This window comes from Dermacentor andersoni, chromosome 6 (assembly GCF_023375885.2).
Source record: "Dermacentor andersoni chromosome 6, qqDerAnde1_hic_scaffold, whole genome shotgun sequence".
NCBI lineage: Eukaryota > Metazoa > Arthropoda > Arachnida > Ixodida > Ixodidae > Dermacentor > Dermacentor andersoni.
This window is the reverse complement of record NC_092819.1, coordinates 34225538-34243889: the sequence shown is the minus strand read 5'-3', so window position 1 is coordinate 34243889 and position 18352 is coordinate 34225538. Positions and strand designations below refer to the sequence as shown.

Here is an 18352-nt window from a genome sequence, read left to right as displayed (position 1 = left end):
TATATATATATATATATATATACAAAGGAAAATTCTTTCCGATAAATTAAGTAGTGAACAAACGGATCGAGACCTTCGTTTTACAACAGATGTGCCCTGTTTGTATGCCACGTCGTTGTTTCAACTGAGATTTTCCTTTCTTCCTCGCTGTTGCTTTTCGTTTCGCAGAAGCAATGAAGCAGGAAAGTTCTAATGTAGCCGCCCCACAAGTCTGGGCTTTATCTTTAGCGGCATCTCGGAGTGGTTGTTCGAAAGCGTGCGCCGAAGGCGCAAAAGAATTCGTGCCGGTAAACGCGCTCATACATCGATGATCAGAGCTATGTTAAACATTTAGAGCATTTAGAGTAGAAGCACAAGCAGTCGTGGACTATTTTGCTGCACATTTCTCACCCTTACACAAAGCTTCAGGTTTCAACGCTGGTGTCAGTCAGCAGCGCACGATGATTCCTGCGTCCAGTGCTGTGTTGTTTGATTTAAAGCCGATCAGCGAATGCCTTAAGCGCTTGAAGCCTTCCCTATTCTGCGGCCCTGAATGCATCCCCTCCGCAATTGTAAAAGCTTACGGCAGTATATTTGCCCGAGTATTGACATCTATAATAACTAAGTTTTTGAATACTCCCTACTTTCCCTTACATGTGGAAAACTGCAAGTTTTTTTTTTTTTCTATATTTAAGCCTGGCTGTAAAACCGATGTCTCGAATTATCACCCAAATTCTCTTCTCTGTGCCACGCCTAAGATTTCTGAACTTGCTCTTCACAACATAACTGAAAGCTGATTATGACGACTGAATATGATGATGACGATGATGATGATGAATCATCTAATTTATCCTTAGAGCCGCGCTCATGATGACTATGATGATTATAATTATGATTAGGAATAATGAAAATTAATTAATATACGGGCTTTTAAAGCGCCAAAACCACGATCTGATCATGAGGCACGCCACATTGGGGGACTCCGGATTAATTTTGGCCACCTTGGGTTCTTTAACGCGCACCGAAATCTAAGTACGGGGGTGCTTTTGCATTTCTCCCTCATCGAAATGCGGCCGCCATTGCCGAGATTTAATTCCGCGACCTCGTGATTAGCAGCGCAACACCAAAGCCACTGAGCAACCACGGCGGTTAATGATTAGGATGACGACTGTGATGACGATAATGATGATGACGACTGCAATAATTATGACGATTAAGGGTGACGATGATGATTAGTATGATTATGATGATGGTGATGGCGTTAACTGATGACTGATGGTGGGATATCGCTTCTGCGTACACCGTATGGTGAACTGCTAGGAGAGAGACGTAGATGGATAGATTCAGATACGGGATCAGGGAGGGAGGAGCATGTGAGTCCTGCTACTCAATTTTACTTCTATATGTGGGGAAGCGCTATGAGTGCTGAGAGTTATTCAAAAAAAAGGGGGTGGAGGAGAGGGATTAACAGAAAAAGAATCACAAATGGCGGATGACTTAAGTGGGAGGTTGAAAAAGAAGTTGGGAGGAGATTCAACCTTTAGTTGACGGCGATCAAACGTTGACACTCCGGCGCGGCTCTCACTACAAATAATCCGGTTCCTACGCGCCATCTTCAAACCAAACTCGCCGAAGAAGACGTTGTCTTTCATCGACTTCAACTAGAAGTTGAATTGCCTTCTGACTTCCTTTTTCGACCTCGCACTTACGTCATCCACCATTTAATTATTAATTTTCTTTTTAATCCATCCGCCACCCCAACCCCCTTTTTTTTCTATTAACTCTCAGCACCCATTCCACTTTCCCACATATAGAAGTGAAATTGAGTAGAAGAAAGCACATGCTTCCAGCCTGTATCTCTGATCTGCTATTTGAATCTATCTATGGGCGTCCCTCTCCTAGCAGTTCACAATGCAGTGCAAGCAGAAGCAACATCCCGCGCGTCTCTGCGCAAGAGTGACACAGATAACAAGAAGAAAGAGTCACGCTTGATGGGCTTCGACGGCAGTAACTGTAGCGGCCGCTTAGATACGTAAACGGATGTCACCATCCTTTCAGTGCCGGTCGACAGCTTAATTACGGCACGGAAGCGAGGCACAGGCATCCGGAGGCGTCAAGTCAACAGCAGGGCACAGCCCACGCGAAAGCGTAAATAAGCACCTCTATTCGCAGTAAAGCAGCACGGGAAATGGTGAAGAACGACGGAAGAGTTGAGACCGCGGGAAGAACCCTACACGCCGTTTTTGCTGTTGCCCCGGAGATGGCAACCGACGTGGTTGGGACGTTATCCCGTTTCTATTCATTCTGTCGATAGTGAGAGGTCAACGTCCCCGGAGGTGCACGGATTAGGACGGCCTGCCTTGCACACGCGACACTCTACGAGCTCGAAGTAAAAATAAAAAAAAATATATGTATCACGTAATCTAAGCAGCCAAAGCTGCGGCCTCACGACTCGATGTTCCCTTCCCTTACTTCCAGCAAGCCTCACAACAAACCATTGCCTTCCCGAAATTTGTTCGAGCAGTACCCTTCACGTGTTGGGGACTTCTGCTTTTTCGAAGAAGTGATTCCTAACTAATTCTCGTAAAAGAACAACTTTTCAGTTTTTTGTGGTGGGGGAGGGGGAAGGGTATGTTTTCATACATTACTAGCTAAGTTACTGAGGTCCTAGCGTTATACGCTTAACACTTCAACTTGAGAAGTGCTCATAAAACAAGAAGGAAATGTGCGGACAGTTCACAATATTACGTGCGTTTTAAATGTATTGTCGCACCACTGCTTTTTTCTTTATTTTTTTCATCGGCCACAGCTCACTGCATGGTGCAATAAGCGCGTTCGTATGAACCCGCAGAAGATAAGAATAGTAACTGAAACACGGGCAGCGCGTGCCTTCGCCCTCCTAATTGCCATTCTAAAGGTATAATCGCGCCTATGCAGCATGTTTACACCCCGATAACGAAATGCTTTCACTACGTCGTTTAACACATTTCCACATAAATTAGGTATTTATGGAGGAAATCAACGATTTATTACCGCATCGGGTGGATTCCGGTTAATTACCGAAACCCTTCGGGAAGAAAGAGGAGCCCGAGGGTCATACATTGTGCTACTCGTCGCGTCGTTGCAAGCCTGCGAGAAGCCTGTACAGCTGCACAATGTGCGCACATCTAGGTATGCACACTTAACAATGAAAAAATATTAGCAAGAGGGCATGGGGAGAGAAAAATTGATGAATTACCGATGAAGAAGACGCACTGCGTTATCATCGAACGAACTGCAAGTAAAGATTGCGACCTCGCGGTCCTGTCGTCCGAAATATGCTAACCACAGCTGCTCAACTGATAACAAAGCGCACTTTCCTATTCAGCGATGACTGTGCATCATTATGGTTGTATTTTAGCCTAACGTTGCTTTGCTCATGTAAATAACCTGCGTTTCTTCAGTCGTCGTCGTCGTCGTCGTTGTTGTTTTAGCCTCAGGTCGTCGTAATTAAGTCGAAGCCTCCCCCCTCCCCCACCTTCCGCTGCGACATCTCTCATTGCCAGTCCGTCACTGGAACGTAAATGCTATAATTTAACATTGAGTTTATTGATTCTGGCACAGGTAGAGAGGAAAAAAATGAATGTGTGTTGGGGGAGGCGAGGCATTTTTTACTTGCTGCACATAATTATACGCTTACGAGTAGCAGCTGAGGTAGCATTCCTCGTCCAGAATCAGCATCGCGCTAACTCATTTCATCAAAAGAAAGAAGTTTAGCAAACAACACAGACAATTTTCCTCCAGGAATCTACCGCAAATCTTAGAACCACCGAGGCAGTTCTTTCCATCCTAGTCGCTTTCTTCGTCGATGTTTACTGGCAGGGAGGAGCGCCCCCCCCCCCCCTTCTTCTTCTTCTTTTTTTTTAGCGTGTCTAATCGTTCGTATTTGCCTTGGGGTGTTCATGCAGAAAAGGGGCGCCGACGGCTAATAGGCACACCGTGGCTGCCGCCGTCGGTCGACGGTCGTAAATCTCGCCCACGGGCGCCCAAGTCACGCGGCGGCGGAACCCCGCGCCGTCGGCGACCCGAGGCATCCCCGCAACACACCGGTGATGGCGACCGCGGTGACTCGTGGGCAATAGCGGGCTGCCAGAGGGCGCCCAAGGAAGAAACTATTGGCGATAGGAGGATTGGTGGGAGAAAAGTATGGAAACGACAACAAACGGAGACGTGCAAAAGCAAAGTTCGCAATAGGGGATCAGAAAATTTGGTTGTGTGTGTGTGTGTGGGGGGGGGGGGGTGGGGTCATAGTGTTCTTTTTTTCTTTAACCTAGGTAGCACATTAGGCAGTATAATAGCAAGAGCTTGGTGGCGCCACCCACCGCCCCGTTCCAAAGAGGACGCTCATAACATCCATCCATCCCATGAAAGGCGAAGCCTTATTATACAAGTGAGGAAAATGGTATACAATACGTGATCGTAGCTTGATTATATAGAGGCGTGCCACGCGTGCATCACAGCTGCGATTCTCGGTTCGAGACGATCGTGGGGGACTACTTGCGCGCACGCGAATTGCTTGCCGCGGGAATGCTGAATGTGACAGGCTTTCTTAAACAACGTTTTTTTAAGGAAAAAAGGAAAAATCAGACATCCACTTCTCTCCACCTTGCGGGTTTCCGCAGAACTACTACGTCAAACGTTTTTTAAGTCTACTTTTTTTAAACGAAGCTCAGGAGCAAGTTGTCACAATGGATGAAAGAAGAACAGTGGACGTAAGAAATGAAAATAAAAATAGTTGGGCTTCTGAGCTACGTGGTAGCTCGGGCACCGTATAGAGACACTCATTGTGTGCTTTTGACGTGTTTGTGTCTATATAGTGCTTGTTGATATTTTCTTGCCCTTTCTTTGCTTATTGTTGCTTGAGTAACGAAGTTTGGATATTGTGTTAGCCGGCTCTAAAGCATACCTTACATTTGCATGTTTCTTCATCTAAAATTTTAAAATATATGTTTAATCGTTTAAGAAATATCAACGCAGAAGTATCATGCGTAAACAAACCATCAGATACTCCCAGAGCTGATCCAGCAAAGTGCTTTGGCCGCAGCTTATCAAGTAGTAATAGCGGCGCCTATTTGGTGCCTTATCGACCGCGAGCATCATTCATAAGATTATATTCCTTCCTTATCAGCATTTATCTGAGCGTCTTACTCGGTTCGTGGTTTCACGATATGCGGTAGCAGCAGTTAGGCTTCTCACCACAGCCACAAGGTTGTTACAGAAAAGTTCACATCATTTCATAAGTTCTCGTGGTGTCGCGTTTACAGTTTGGCTAGCCAAAAAGCATCCGGGCCACTGTTTTTTTTTTCTTTTAGTCAGTTTCTGTCTTTCTATGACTTGTGAAGTACGCTGCGTCATCGTGAGAACTGCGTTTATTCGGTAACAAAGCCCTCATAGCGCTTGAGCCGAACCAGAACTACGAGCTCTGGCACAACCAACAACAGGTTTAAGCTCGACTGTTAAAATAAGAGTCTATACGGTGGTTTTATCTGGGCAGAAAAGTAACAGCGCGCAATTTAAGGTAACAACTTATAAAGTGGTGTGGGAACTCCAGTGCCCAACTACCAGCCATAGCTAGCGCCGGCTTATATACCTACAAAACGGCTATTCTCCGGAAATACTAGTATCTTACAAAATGAATTACGCTTAACTCCTACACTCGTTGGAATACGCTTATCTACGAGCTACGCGCAAGGAGCGTTCCGGCCACCCAGCTTCTAATAAACTAACTAAAGCATGTTCGGCGGACTGTTCTAAATTCCAATAATTCAGCAGCGTCTCCATTCCCCATATTGACCGAGTGAACGCAAAAACAGCAAACATGGGAGACGCAGAAGAATGCGCCCAACTTGGCTATAGACCAACGGGGGGCGAGGCTGCGCTAACGCGCATAGGATCGGGTACTTCCGCCCTTTCAGCTTAGGGTTAATGAAGCCGGCGGGCTCAGCCTAATGACCTTGCGAGGCAGAATTGAACAGTCGAAAATTTAAAGAGAAGCGGAGAGGGGTGATTGCAGCCTTTTGTTCTCGGTGCACGCCCCCCCTTGCTCTCGCCCGCTGAGCCACAAAGAATCCTTGGGCCGAGCCCGCTGTGGCAGAGCCTTGCGAGGGGCAGATGCTTGGCCTCGCACAATGCAAACTCGGCTGGCGTGTGAGGGCGCATGAGTTCGCGAGATTAGGAACAATGCCGGGAATGCCAGAAAAGCAAACAAATAAAGCAGTCTTTTGTCACTAAAGGACAGACGGGGGGGATGATCCTCTCTCTCTCACTATCTCAACCTTTTTTGCCTTCGCCAGATGCAAGTTGGCGGGCGTACCAACAGGAAGGCCCTTGTCGTGGTGCTTTCACCTGAACAGACTTCGGCCCACAAGCTTCGAAATCGCGGGTCCATTGTTATCGCTATACTTGCAGTCGCCGCTCGCTATGTCATCACTGCCGAAACCGCTAACCTCTGCGCCCTTCTCAAACATTTATTTCCTTAAGGGCTCAGTTAGAGCGTGCATATTCTATTGAGGGCTTCTCGCGTGCAGGGGCTGAGGCAGATATAGTGTAAGTTATCAGAGCATTTGCCTTTCCGCAAGCGGGCTGATAACTAAAACGAAACTGTGCGTCTTTCGTATCGTATAGTGTTTTGTATGGTGTTTGAGGGATATGTTTGAGGGAAAAGAAAACCAGGGGGTTGCTATTCTGCAGATAATTGTAGTCAGAAAAATACGGTTAGCTATTGCACGCCCCAGCTCCACTTATACTAGACGTGCTAAACATACTAGACATAGTTTGTCTGTTTTTGTTTGTGTTCTTTGCTTCAAACACTTTCTTAAACCTACAAAAGTCTCGTGAATTGCATCACTGCAGAAGAACTAACTGCCCAGGCAGACAGCACTCGCAAAAGAAAATCCATGAAATCAATTTATTAATTAAACCAATTGCAATAATTAACTACCTAAAATTAAACAAAATAAATTCTGAGGTTTTATTTGCCAGAACCCCATTTTCTCTCACATGTAAAACCCGGTTAGCTCAAGCAGGCTAGGTGACCAAATGTCGCCGCCCCGTTCAATGATGATGCCATTAGATATCATCATCATCACCACCACCATCATAATCATCTGAGCGAGTGAAAAAGTTTCGTGGCATATGTTACCGCTCCGTTAGACGCCTCAGTTAGACGTCCCGCAGGGCATGACGTCATACAAAATTGAAAGCATGCCCGACATTGTTTGACCGGGAACACGAGCCCTAGTAGCAGGTCCTGAAAGATTACAGCTTATCCCATCCTGGTGTTAACAGCGCAAAAAAACGTAGACGGGACACGAGACGAGAAGACGCGCTTGTGGTGTCGTCTCGCGTCCAGTCTACGTTTCTTGCGCTGTTAACACCAGGACGGAAAACCAACAAGCCCAAGCTGCTATTCTCGCTTATCCCAGGCTCCCTGAATTCACAAAGCATACCGCTACACGAGGCATGGTCCTCGCTTCTGTCAGTGAGTTCTCTTTTTTCCTCCTATCATCACAGCTGGCACGAAAGTCTACAGACTCACCGGTCGTCGTTAAGACATTCATCTTTGTTGGCCATCAGCTGTGTTCACGCAATGCGCCTAGCGAGGGGGAATGCAAGTGGCCTCGGCCCTAGGGAATCAATTATACCCTCCGCTGACAGCGCGTGCTTCAAATCTTCGAGCGATTCAAGCCGTATCAGCAGCAATGTATGCGCAGCCAAGGCGTGAACAGGCCACGTAGCAGTAAGACAACTCGGCTCTTCCTTTCGACGTCGCAGTGCTTGAACAATGGAGCGCCAAAAGTCAGTCGCATATTTGGAGGCGCGCTGGACCCTACTGTCCTGCCTCGTCCTGTGCATGATCACGAGTGCCACAAGCTGCAAGCAGCTCAGTATCTGTGAGTCTCCAAATACAGTAGAACCTCGTTAGAGTGAAATCATCGGCACCGGGAAAAAATAATTATTATATCAGTATCTTCGCTACAGCCGTAGCTCACTATTCATCCTTTCAGTAACTATGATAAAAAATAAAATACTCCCAGAGGTTGATTCTCCTTCGGAAGAGTGCGAATTTTGTCATTACTGAAACGTACATTTGCAGGCTGCTATCATTACACGTATGAATGCTGACCAAGTTTCCCTGAGAGGAAAGCGCGGTGAACGCTCTGATAAGAATTCAAATCAGTCAGTGCATGCACGAATTGTCGCAGTTGCTAAACAGTGTGCTGAAACCATGGTGAATGTGATGAACGTTTATGCTCCGTTATCATCAGGAAGTCGTAGTTTTCTGTGCCCCTTCTTATTTTTAATCATTTCTGATTGCTTCTTGAGCGGTACAATTATTCGCATCGTTTTGGATATAGTGAAGTAGTTCATTTTGCTTTATTTTGCATATCCATTTCATCGCTTAGAATACAACGCTGTAAAGGTAAGACATACACACAACACAAACAAGAGCCCAGAAGAGGAAACGCTTCACATGGGAAGCGGGATCGAGCACAGAAAGGCCATGTGCATCGTGGAATCGTCTGTCTCAGGTCAGGCGCCTCGATTGGAACAAACGAGTGGGCGTATACTTTTAACGTAGGAAGCAAGCTACATATTTAGATTCCACTTAGTTGATTCGGGAACGTTGCGGAAGTTTGATGCTATGAGCAGTACATGAACAATTCTCAAATAAGAACACGAGATAAAAAAGCTCGTAGAGAAAATTATGACTGACATGAGAGCGTGAACTGTGCTTGACACGTGTGTACCTTATCATCGCTATAGCCGTCTTTACTATATCAGTGAAATAAATTCATGGACGCCTAGAGGAGTGTAATCAGGGCCGGCGCAGTCTTTTCGCTATAACAGATAGCTCACTATATGCGAATTCGTTATAACGAGGTTCTATTGTACGCATTCTCGTCCCAGATGTATACCATGCCGTAGACACCGTTAGACCTGGACGTCACTCATGCCCGCGTCAAACTTCCGTAACGTTCCCGAATCAACTAAGAGGAGTCTAATTATGTAGCCTGCTTCCTACTTTGAAACTATACGTTCGCTCGTTTGTTCCAATCGAGGCCTGGCCTGAGCCGGACGATTCCACGATATGTTAGCGATATGTTCAGCCGGTAATATTCAGTCCACATTACTGCTAGTGACCCTTTAATTGTCAGTGCACATACGCTGGAAAAGGAAACAGCAACACTATGGCATTCCGCTGCTGAGCACGAGGTTGCGGGTTCGATTGCCAGTAGAAGCGGTCACATGTAGATGGGAGCGAAATGCAACGCTCGTGCACACGCATTTACGTACATGCCAACAAGCCCCAGGTGGCCAAAATTAATCTGGAGCCTTTCACTGCGGTCTCTCTCATAGCCCACAGCTCAGTGTCGCTTTGGAACTTCAAACGCCACGAATCAATCAGCCAACCCGCAGAATGACCAATGCTGCGACTCTGTTAATCGTAATGCGTCAGGGGCGCTGAGCTGCTGTGCGACTCCTGGCTTGTCATCAGCTTGTCGTCATTATATTCGCACTGAAGTCAGAACGGCTGGGGTTTAGCATAAAAAATATACTGTCACGCACTGCAACGTACTGCTGACGCCCACCGGCTCCTTGGTCTTCACTGGTGACTTCAACGTGCATCACCAGCTATGAAGCACCAAGATTAGCTTCAGGCAGCAGAATGACGGCAGCCTAACGTATCGACGGAGCACTTGCTTTGACTTGACTGATTTCCAGGCGCTTTGCTTCGTGCACAGACAGTGCTCCCTCTATCCTGCTTTCCTCTTTCTGTTCCCCCTTTCCCTTCCCCCAGTGTAGGGTAGCAAACCGGACGCTCGTCTGGTTGACCTCCCTGCCTTTCCACTCCTTGATATCTCTCTCTCGCTCTCCTGGCTTGAACCTTTTTTTCTTTCTTTTTTTTCTGTCAGAAATAACATCTACGAGCAAAAATTACCTCGACGATTATAAATACTAAATATTTCGTAGTCCCTAAAATGATTTCTTTTCTTATTGTGAAACATGGCGTTCCACACCTTATGTTGCAGTATCAGGAAAGCGTGTGCTAGAAGCAAGGGCCAACTTCGGGAAAGTGATGAAAGACTGCAGTAAAGAACTTGCAAAAATGGCGTCGCTCACGCCCAAGAAGGACTTTGGCCAGGTACAGTACATTTTTTTCCCCCACACGCAATCACCAAGAATTTCATAAAGGGCCACATAAATAAGGTAAAGGCGAAGGCCATAGCGCTATGTAAAAGTTGCATCTCGAGAAATTACCAAAAGCTGTTAATGCTTCTAATCGCACCTCCTGGTCAGTGTTTTTTACTGTCCAGACAAACACACAATCCAGATATGCCATTTAGGTGCACCTTTAGTAAGCGTGAGTGCTGACAGCAAAACGTTAGCGGTTATTTACTAAAGCATTTAGTGCACTGGATGTAGGTGACCCGTTTATTGCCAATAATTCAGCAGATGTTCCACCGTGTCTGCAAAACCTGGACTACGGTGGGTCTGCCTGCTCAGTGTATATCGAAGATTTGTTTTACTCAGTCCCACCTGCATAACTGTTTCCGATATTTCAGGCCTGCATCGAACAGGATGGTGTTCTCGCCTTTGAGATGGGTGCAAGAATATCTGTTGATAACTTTATAACTTTGTTTGAATTTTATATTCCTTCGATTCTTGTTTCACATGATCGTGTGTGCATTCAATGTAAAGGTATCTGCATCGGTTCCTGTGTCGCGGCACTTTTATGCACCATACTTTTATCTGCTATTGACCAAGACTTGGCTTTTACCTTTGACGGTGCAAAAGTGCAGAAAGGTTTTGGGTATGTGGAAGATCTTTTGGTGATATTAAAATTTAACCTTTCTGCAACGACCACTAATAAATTGGAATGACCTTTAGCGCTATTTGGACGACATGGTAAATGGCTTTTCTTTACGCATGAGCTTCCTTTACATGCCAAACTGCAGTTTTTATATTTAAGTCTATTCTTTTCTGAACGGCATATTTGTTGGGCGTATACTGTCCGAGCTCACGCAAAGAGCTCTTACCCTTCGACTCGGCGCATACTAAACTTGTTGAAAGGGCAATAGCCTCCATGTGTCTCGAGGCGGCGTTGATGATGTCTTGTTCTCGCAAAATGCAGGAAATCTTTGACTGTCAGGTTGCACGGCTACGTTCAGCCGGATACCTTAGTTCTATTACGGTTGCAGTAGCGGAAACTCTCCTTCAAAAAAATGAAGGGTAAGCGGAAAACCAAGCCGCTAGTGGAATAAATCTCACAGGTTGTCCCGTAGATGCAAAAAGTGACCCACAATTTAAAGACAGTGGCCGGTAGGTACGAAAAAACCTGTTGTTTTTTCGGCTCCCCAGAAGCTTGCTGGCCGTGTGCCCACGCATAAGTTGACCCGCATAAGTTGACCCTTTGTGGTAAAAAATAATACAAGGCCGTATGTGACTTGTGCGGTCGGTATGGTGTACGAAATTATACTTGATTGCGGCAGAGTATATATCGGCCAGACAGGCCGTTGCATCAACGATAGGGCAAAGGAACACGAGTGGTCTGTCAAGAATAAGATTAATGCACATTTACATATATGCACTGCGACCCCTGAACGTGTGATCCAGGTCCTTTCCAAATCCGCCTTCTTGGGAAAAGCAAACATTCCTTGGCGCGGAAATTAATGGAGGCTTATTTCACCAACATGAAACCAACATGTTCGTCTGTACCTAAGCCTTCCAAACTTTGCACGTTCGTTCCTATCTAAATATTGTATCATCGTGCTTTTCTGGTTCCGCGTCTTTACAGTTCGAACGTTGTTGAAGCTCTATTATTTATTCATTTATCGCGCGACTTAGCGGAGAAATAGAATTCGATGCAGGCTGTTAGAGATGCGGCGGCTGACCGAAGGATATCAAGGAGAGCTGGCGTCCAACTGAACGAACGAACGAACGAAGTCGGAACGAACGCTTTCATTCCAACAAGCAACGCCGACTGGTTGGAGATAGTAGCCAAACCAGCAATGAGGTCGTCGCGCGAGGAAGGGCGACGTGTCAACGAGCGCTGCCTGCGTAGCTCCTCGTAGCTTGGGCATAGAATGATGAAGTCTGTCACGGACTGAGGATTCTTGGCCAGTAGCGTGTTCAAAGCCCATCGTCCTCTATCCCTTTTAAGACATTTCTGATGTTGTCGGACTCCGACATCATCGCATTGACTTTCTTACCGAATTTTTTTACTCTCCCTGAAACACTAAAACGTGAAACAAGTCTAAAAGACAGCAGCGTATTTGCTATTTACGTTTCAGAGCGTGGAAAGAATGTAGGCCTTTCAAATTCTCTTTCCTTTTCTCGGCTGGCCTTTTTCATATGGTCTCCAAGATTGTACGCCAGTTTTTCAGGTAGAAATAATGGAACCTGTTGCGAGGGGCTTTACGTAAGTTACCCCTGCCTGCTATTGTTTTCTCTTAAATATTTCCTTCGAATACTTCTCATAAATAATAAATATAATTAGTAGCGATTTAGCGTTAATGCGATAATCATGGCTTAGCATTACGTCGCAACTCTTTGAGGTTCTGGATCCGTGATTCAAATCACGTTCATGACAGTGCAAAGTGTTGTTCCGGAGAGAGAAGGAGACGGAGAGAGGAGAAACTTTTATTCAATGATAAAAATAGATTATTCTCATGGGGGAGCTCTAGTCGAGCGCCCCACTGGCCTTAGCCGCCCGTCCAACCTGGCCGATCAGCGATTGCTGGTCGGCCACGTCATAGCTAGACAGTCGCGCCTCCCATTGCTCCAACGTGTGCTGTGCTGCCAAATTTGTGTTATTCTTTATTAATGCTAACGCATTAATAAAAAGTGTTGAAAAGTTGTGAAAACTATTCAGTGAAAACGATCACCCAGATGTGCTATCAATAAAGGGTGCTGCAGCAACGGGTGGGTTTAGCCTGGCGATCAAGGCTGGCTATTTCTGCGCCAGGAACGTACTCCGTCACAACGTGTGGTGTCACTGCTCGTGAAGTGTATTTTCTAATATGAGAAGTCTTCTACCTTTCCTGTTATAAGCCCACCAGGCTAAACCCGCCCGTTGCTGCCTGATCCTAACATGGGCAGGTAAGTGTAACAAAGTGCTCAATCTCTAATGTTAGCGTCATTTGGCTTTGATCTCATTCTTAAATCACTTAGAGGGTGTCGCTTGTCTGCGCCGCATACAACAGCTGCATTGGTGAAGCAAACGAGAAGATAAAGGAAGGTGCCCATCAGAAGCCTCATCAAATGGTAAGGATCGGCCGTTTCTACTGCAGATATGCCATAAAAAGGGTGACACCCTTCATACGTATTATACGCGTTCTGCGATGCAACGGTAATGCAATGGTGGCAGTGCATTTTAGCTTTTCGAGATTGGGAAGGAGACCGTACTTATGATCATAGATGTCCAAATGCCGTTGTTTCTCCTTTTTAACTGATTTATTCGCTGGGCATGTTTCTTTGCTTTTCCTTGCATTATCTTTTTTTAGTGTTGGGCTTATAACAGGAAAGGTAGAAGACTTCTCATATTAGAAAATACACTTCACGAGCAGTGACGCCACACCCTGTGACGGAGTACGTTCCTGGCGCAGAAATAGCCGGCATTGATCGCTAGGCTAAACCCGCCCGTTGCTACAGCCCACCACCTTGATCCTTACGCCACCACCTTACAGCACTCTATTTTCAACTGTCTATAGCAAAAGAGGTACAGGTGCGAACAAAATTAATTGTTACGCGGGAGCTGTGGTCTAAGTACACATACCAACTGGCATGGTGCTCTTTGGCTGTACCTGGCTCTTTGAGGCCTTTGAGGCCCGAAAGCTTTCGTAAGCTTTTCTTTTAATTGGTAAGATCAAGAAAAATTGATTTAGGACCTGCAATTTTTTTTATTTCCCAATAATTGGCAAAATCGAAAAAAATATAAACGCACGAAGTTTAGAAAATCGAAACTCTGCGCCGAAAACAGATATTGCAGTTTTGTAAACTGCATTCGCTAGAGCATCTAAGGGTGTAAATTTTTATATATAAGTTTATGGCTTACGTGACATAGTTACAATGCCTGGAAAGCCTTCGCAAAATACTACTTAGTGAGTTAGCGGTATATTTCAGAGAGAATAAGTATATCAATTTTGTCCGCTTTAGAAGCATTGTTAGGTGCAGTTTACAAAACTGCTATATATTGTTTGTCATTGCGGAGTTGCAAAGTTGTAAACTTGATAGTATCGTCTTTCATTTTTCTTATTTCCCAATTTTAAATATATTTTATTAAAAATATCGCCAGCATCAATAGAATATGCTTGTTATAGCAATTATATTTTAACTTTTTCTAATACATAAAACAAGCCTAATCAAATTTCGTGCAGTAGTTGCCGAGAAAAATTATTTCTCGGTTCCCCTGTATACAGGTAGGAGTCCCCGAGCTAAAGCTTCCTCTTAAAAACAAAAGGCTATTTATTGACATCTAATGTAAGACTACCAGACGAGTTCCAATATGGTGTCGACAAAACTGATACGGTAAGCACGTGTTTGGCGTTTCGAGACTTTCGTTAAAATTGTACCGATAAAAGAGCCCGGTCTTTCCTAATTTCTGTTATTTATTACTCCCTAACTGAGAATATCTGCAAATATCGCGTAATGTCTGCCTAGCCTCGTATGTTTCTGCCTAACCAGCGTTTCACGTTCCTGTAGGTTCTCGAGTGCGGAATGAAGATCACCCAAAACAAGGTAGGTGACGTGCGTATCAAAGCGCACGAAAGATTGAAAATGAGTGGACGGTGAGAGAACGCATGCAGCTCCCTAACTTGCTTACGGACGTTGACGTACGTGGATGGTCTCTGCAGAGCTCGCAGTTCTACACAGTGCTCGGAGACACCGACAGACTCATGAACGCGGTGCACGAGGCATTGGCAAGTACACGTACCTTTTGCAAAGCACGCGTTCTCGGAAAATACAATTGCCATTTCCGGATGTTCTCTTGAAGCGTGCTAAAACGGTCTAAAAATTTTCGGCAGGACCCATCTCACGATGAATACCGACATTTGTGCGATTCGCATTGAAGCAACGTAGCGACAAACCGCGTAATGCCATTGTCGCAATGCGTCGTGTACGAGGGGTGTATGTATAGCGAGACTCCTTCTCTCGCGTTTTATCTCCGGGCATGCTGTGACATCTAGCGGCGGCGCTGTGAATATATATTCGGCGAGGGTGAACATATACGCGGACAAGATTGTCTATAATATACAACGCCGGTTCAATTTCTCCCCAGCCCCGGAGAAATCTTATAGGATTATTATTATTATTTTTGTCATTGAAGAGCGTCACCTATTAGTGACACACACACCCAGTGGCACATACGCAGTGATCTAGGTTGGCGTCAAAGAGGTTCATTGCAGAGCGACACATACCGAGTGCCACATAGCCAACGACCCAAGATTGTCTGTCGGTTGGTTTCGAACCCAATTCAAAAGGTCCCATAGTTCCCATGGGACTATGGGACCATAGTCCCAAAAGGAAAGAAAAAAACTACCAGGGGGCCTCCTATGATTGCATAAATAAGGTTATTATACAAAACAGCAAAGAAGTACGGTCATGTGAACAATAAGAATAATCAGGCAAGTTGATTATATATAACAAGAAATTGGACACATAAGTTATTGGTAAAACTAATTATGAAAACATGAAACAGCTAAACATGAAAAATAATTGAAAGCGTGTGCAGCAGCAGAATAACAAATACTAACAGAAATGGTCAACCCGTTATGAGAGACCAAACTTGTTTCATTATCAATATTAATTACTTCTACAAAAACAAAAGGTATACAGCAAAATGACATACATATTGATAGTTAATTAAGAAATTAAGATGAGTCGGTTAATTCCTGAATGAAGTATTTCTTAGTGCGCGTGGAGAATGTATGAACGGTGTGTGATGATCTTATTTCGAAAGGTAATGAATGAATGAAAGGAGGAAGGTTTGAGAATAGAAAAGTTGGCATCCGCCAAAATATACTGTCCAGATGTTTCAATATTTCGGCGCATCAAGTTCTCAATTAATTCGCTCTCGACCTTCTATCCCTGGATGCATTTTGCAAGCAATGTGGTAGGGGGCAGTTTGATACCCGGGTGAGGCGGAATTTTTTTACAAATTCTACGAAGCTTTCTTTCTGGGAAATTCGCATGGGTTTCTTTTGCATGCTTCGCGCTGCTTTCCGGTAGATGGTAAGTTTCCCTTTTAATTGGACCCAGTGTGAGATGTGACAGTCCGCACTTAATGGCACGGTTTTCATAGATTCGAGCGTTTTTACGCCCACAGAAAAAAAAAAAACGTCAAATAGGTGCAAGTGAAATTTTGAATACAAAATTTTGTGTTCAAGCGCCAGTTGCTTACACGGACTTATACTTTTATGCAGATCATTGCCACTCTGGGCAAATGTCTTATACCGGCACTAGACGTAGATCATCAGGTGAACACATCGGTGCACTGCTAAGTGAATCTTATGCACTCGCAGGCTGTGTTGTCCTCCTTCGTGAACGTAATTGTGATTGTCCACTTCTCTGTGCAGGCGTGCCTTAATCAGACAGGAGCAATAGACTTGCCATTGGAGACACTCGACGACATGGTTGCTTTCGCAAGGCGATTCTCGATGACCCTTGGATGAACAGGAAATGAACTTCGTTTATCACCGCTACTTTGGGGTTGAAAATTATTTTTCGTGCGCAAGGACATCGAGGGACCGCGAGACGCGATGTTCGCTAACTGCTCACAAACCGAGGTGAGGCGTGTTCACTAACACGCCTCAACTCAACGCTCTATTTCTTTTTCTTTTTTTTTGTCTTCGCCATGTGGGGAGCAGTATTAGTCACGTGTTGCGCTAAAGTATAAGACTGACTACAGTGATTCCAGAGCCCCAGTTTCGTAATCACGCACATACACACGACGTTAGTGCATACGCGGATTATAGTAATTTCAGGAGGAGCCGACGCACTCCCCATTGCAGTACTCAGCCTCTTCCGGGGAACGATGTCATTTGATCCGGTCTGCCGTGCCGCTCGCTGCCTTATGCTGCCACCTTGCTAAACGTTCTACTTGCGCCAAGCAAGTTGCGAGAGACACCGCATTAGGATATGCCGGCTCCCTGTTTCGAGCGAGGAGTTCTTAAACCTTACCAAGATCATACTATGCAAGCGTTGCTCGTAAGCGAAATGTAACTGCCCATGAAGGCGAAACAAACACACCATCTCATTAGCAAAACATAAAACTAGGCAAGTTGGTATAGGTTGACCATTTTGAACTTCAGCGCAAAAAGACGGAGCACACGAGAAGGAGGGGAACGCTGCCTCATGCTCGCCAAGAAGACGCCATACTGAGATACCGTGGCGGACACAGTGCAACAAAAATGTCAGATTTTTTGCACGGTCAATATCGCTATCGAACGCCCATAGTAGTGCTGCATAAATTTTGTTGAGCTCCGATAAAGGGTCTAGAGCTTCATTTGGGGTATCATTTATATGCACCGGACATATTATTTCCTCTTAGCGTACAAGTGCGTAACAAAACTCATCAAAATTATAACCTATTAACTTCAATACCGGACGAATGCTTACCCCCGAGCTTCCTAATTACCACTGCCCTACAACAACGGAACCCACCGTATTCGCGCTAATTTCAGAATCTCAGCATTCTGCTGCCCCGGGACTGCGCTTCATTCCCCCTCTTCCCGCCTCTGTTACTCTATTAAGCCACAACATGAAGCCGACAAACAAAGAAATTAAGATAAAGCACAAAGAAAATGAATTGCGGCTATGTTGTTATTGAAATGCACAATTAACAAAGAAATGGAAAACTAAATCGGAATAAAAGACAACTTGCTGCCGGCAGGAGCCACAACCTCCGCACTAAGCGTCCGCGGCGCTTTACCATTTGAGTTATACGGCAACACTTCCCTCTTCCATTTTTTTTTTAGTATTTCTGTAAGTGTACTATACCTAGCTTTTAGAGTGTTAGTCAGCGCCATCACGGCCTTGACAGTGGATGCAAAACAACACCTTCAATTATAAGTGTCAAGGAGCCAAGCCACTAGCCAATAAACCCTCGTGTGTTAAGGTTTACCTCAGGAAGTAGACAAAAATAAGGGGAACCGAAAGGATTGACATTTTCGTTAGTTACGACCTCATGAAGCCAGCTCACGATGAAGCCAGGGAAATTAACTGTAGATAGATGGGCTAAATGAACTGGTTGATCCTATTTAAATGTATAAATAACGAGGATGATGGAAATGAAAGCGGACGAAAAGACAACTCGCCGCGGACGGGAGCC

General features: G+C 45.1%; 1 protein-coding gene across 1 annotated transcript; it reads left to right on the top strand.

Annotated features, from left to right (window-relative positions):
* The first annotated feature begins 7314 nt into the window (after positions 1-7314).
* LOC126522079 (uncharacterized) lies at positions 7315-16694 on the top strand. The gene is made up of 6 exons (XM_050170863.3): positions 7315-7910; positions 10053-10165; positions 13195-13287; positions 14725-14760; positions 14877-14942; positions 16599-16694. The coding sequence occupies exons 1-6, from the start codon at positions 7802-7804 to the stop codon at positions 16692-16694; spliced, it is 513 nt and encodes a 170-aa protein (XP_050026820.3). The 5' UTR covers positions 7315-7801.
* The last annotated feature ends 1658 nt before the right edge of the window (positions 16695-18352 follow it).

Bases quoted from the DNA above. Each gene is read 5' to 3' on its own strand.
- LOC126522079 (XM_050170863.3), top strand. From the start codon at position 7,802: ATGGAGCGCCAAAAGTCAGTCGCATATTTGGAGGCGCGCTGGACCCTA. The intron at 10,166-13,194 runs GTACAGTACATT...TAAATCACTTAG, and splicing joins CCAAGAAGGACTTTGGCCAG to AGGGTGTCGCTTGTCTGCGC. The intron at 14,943-16,598 runs GCAAGTACACGT...TTCTCTGTGCAG, and splicing joins ACGCGGTGCACGAGGCATTG to GCGTGCCTTAATCAGACAGG.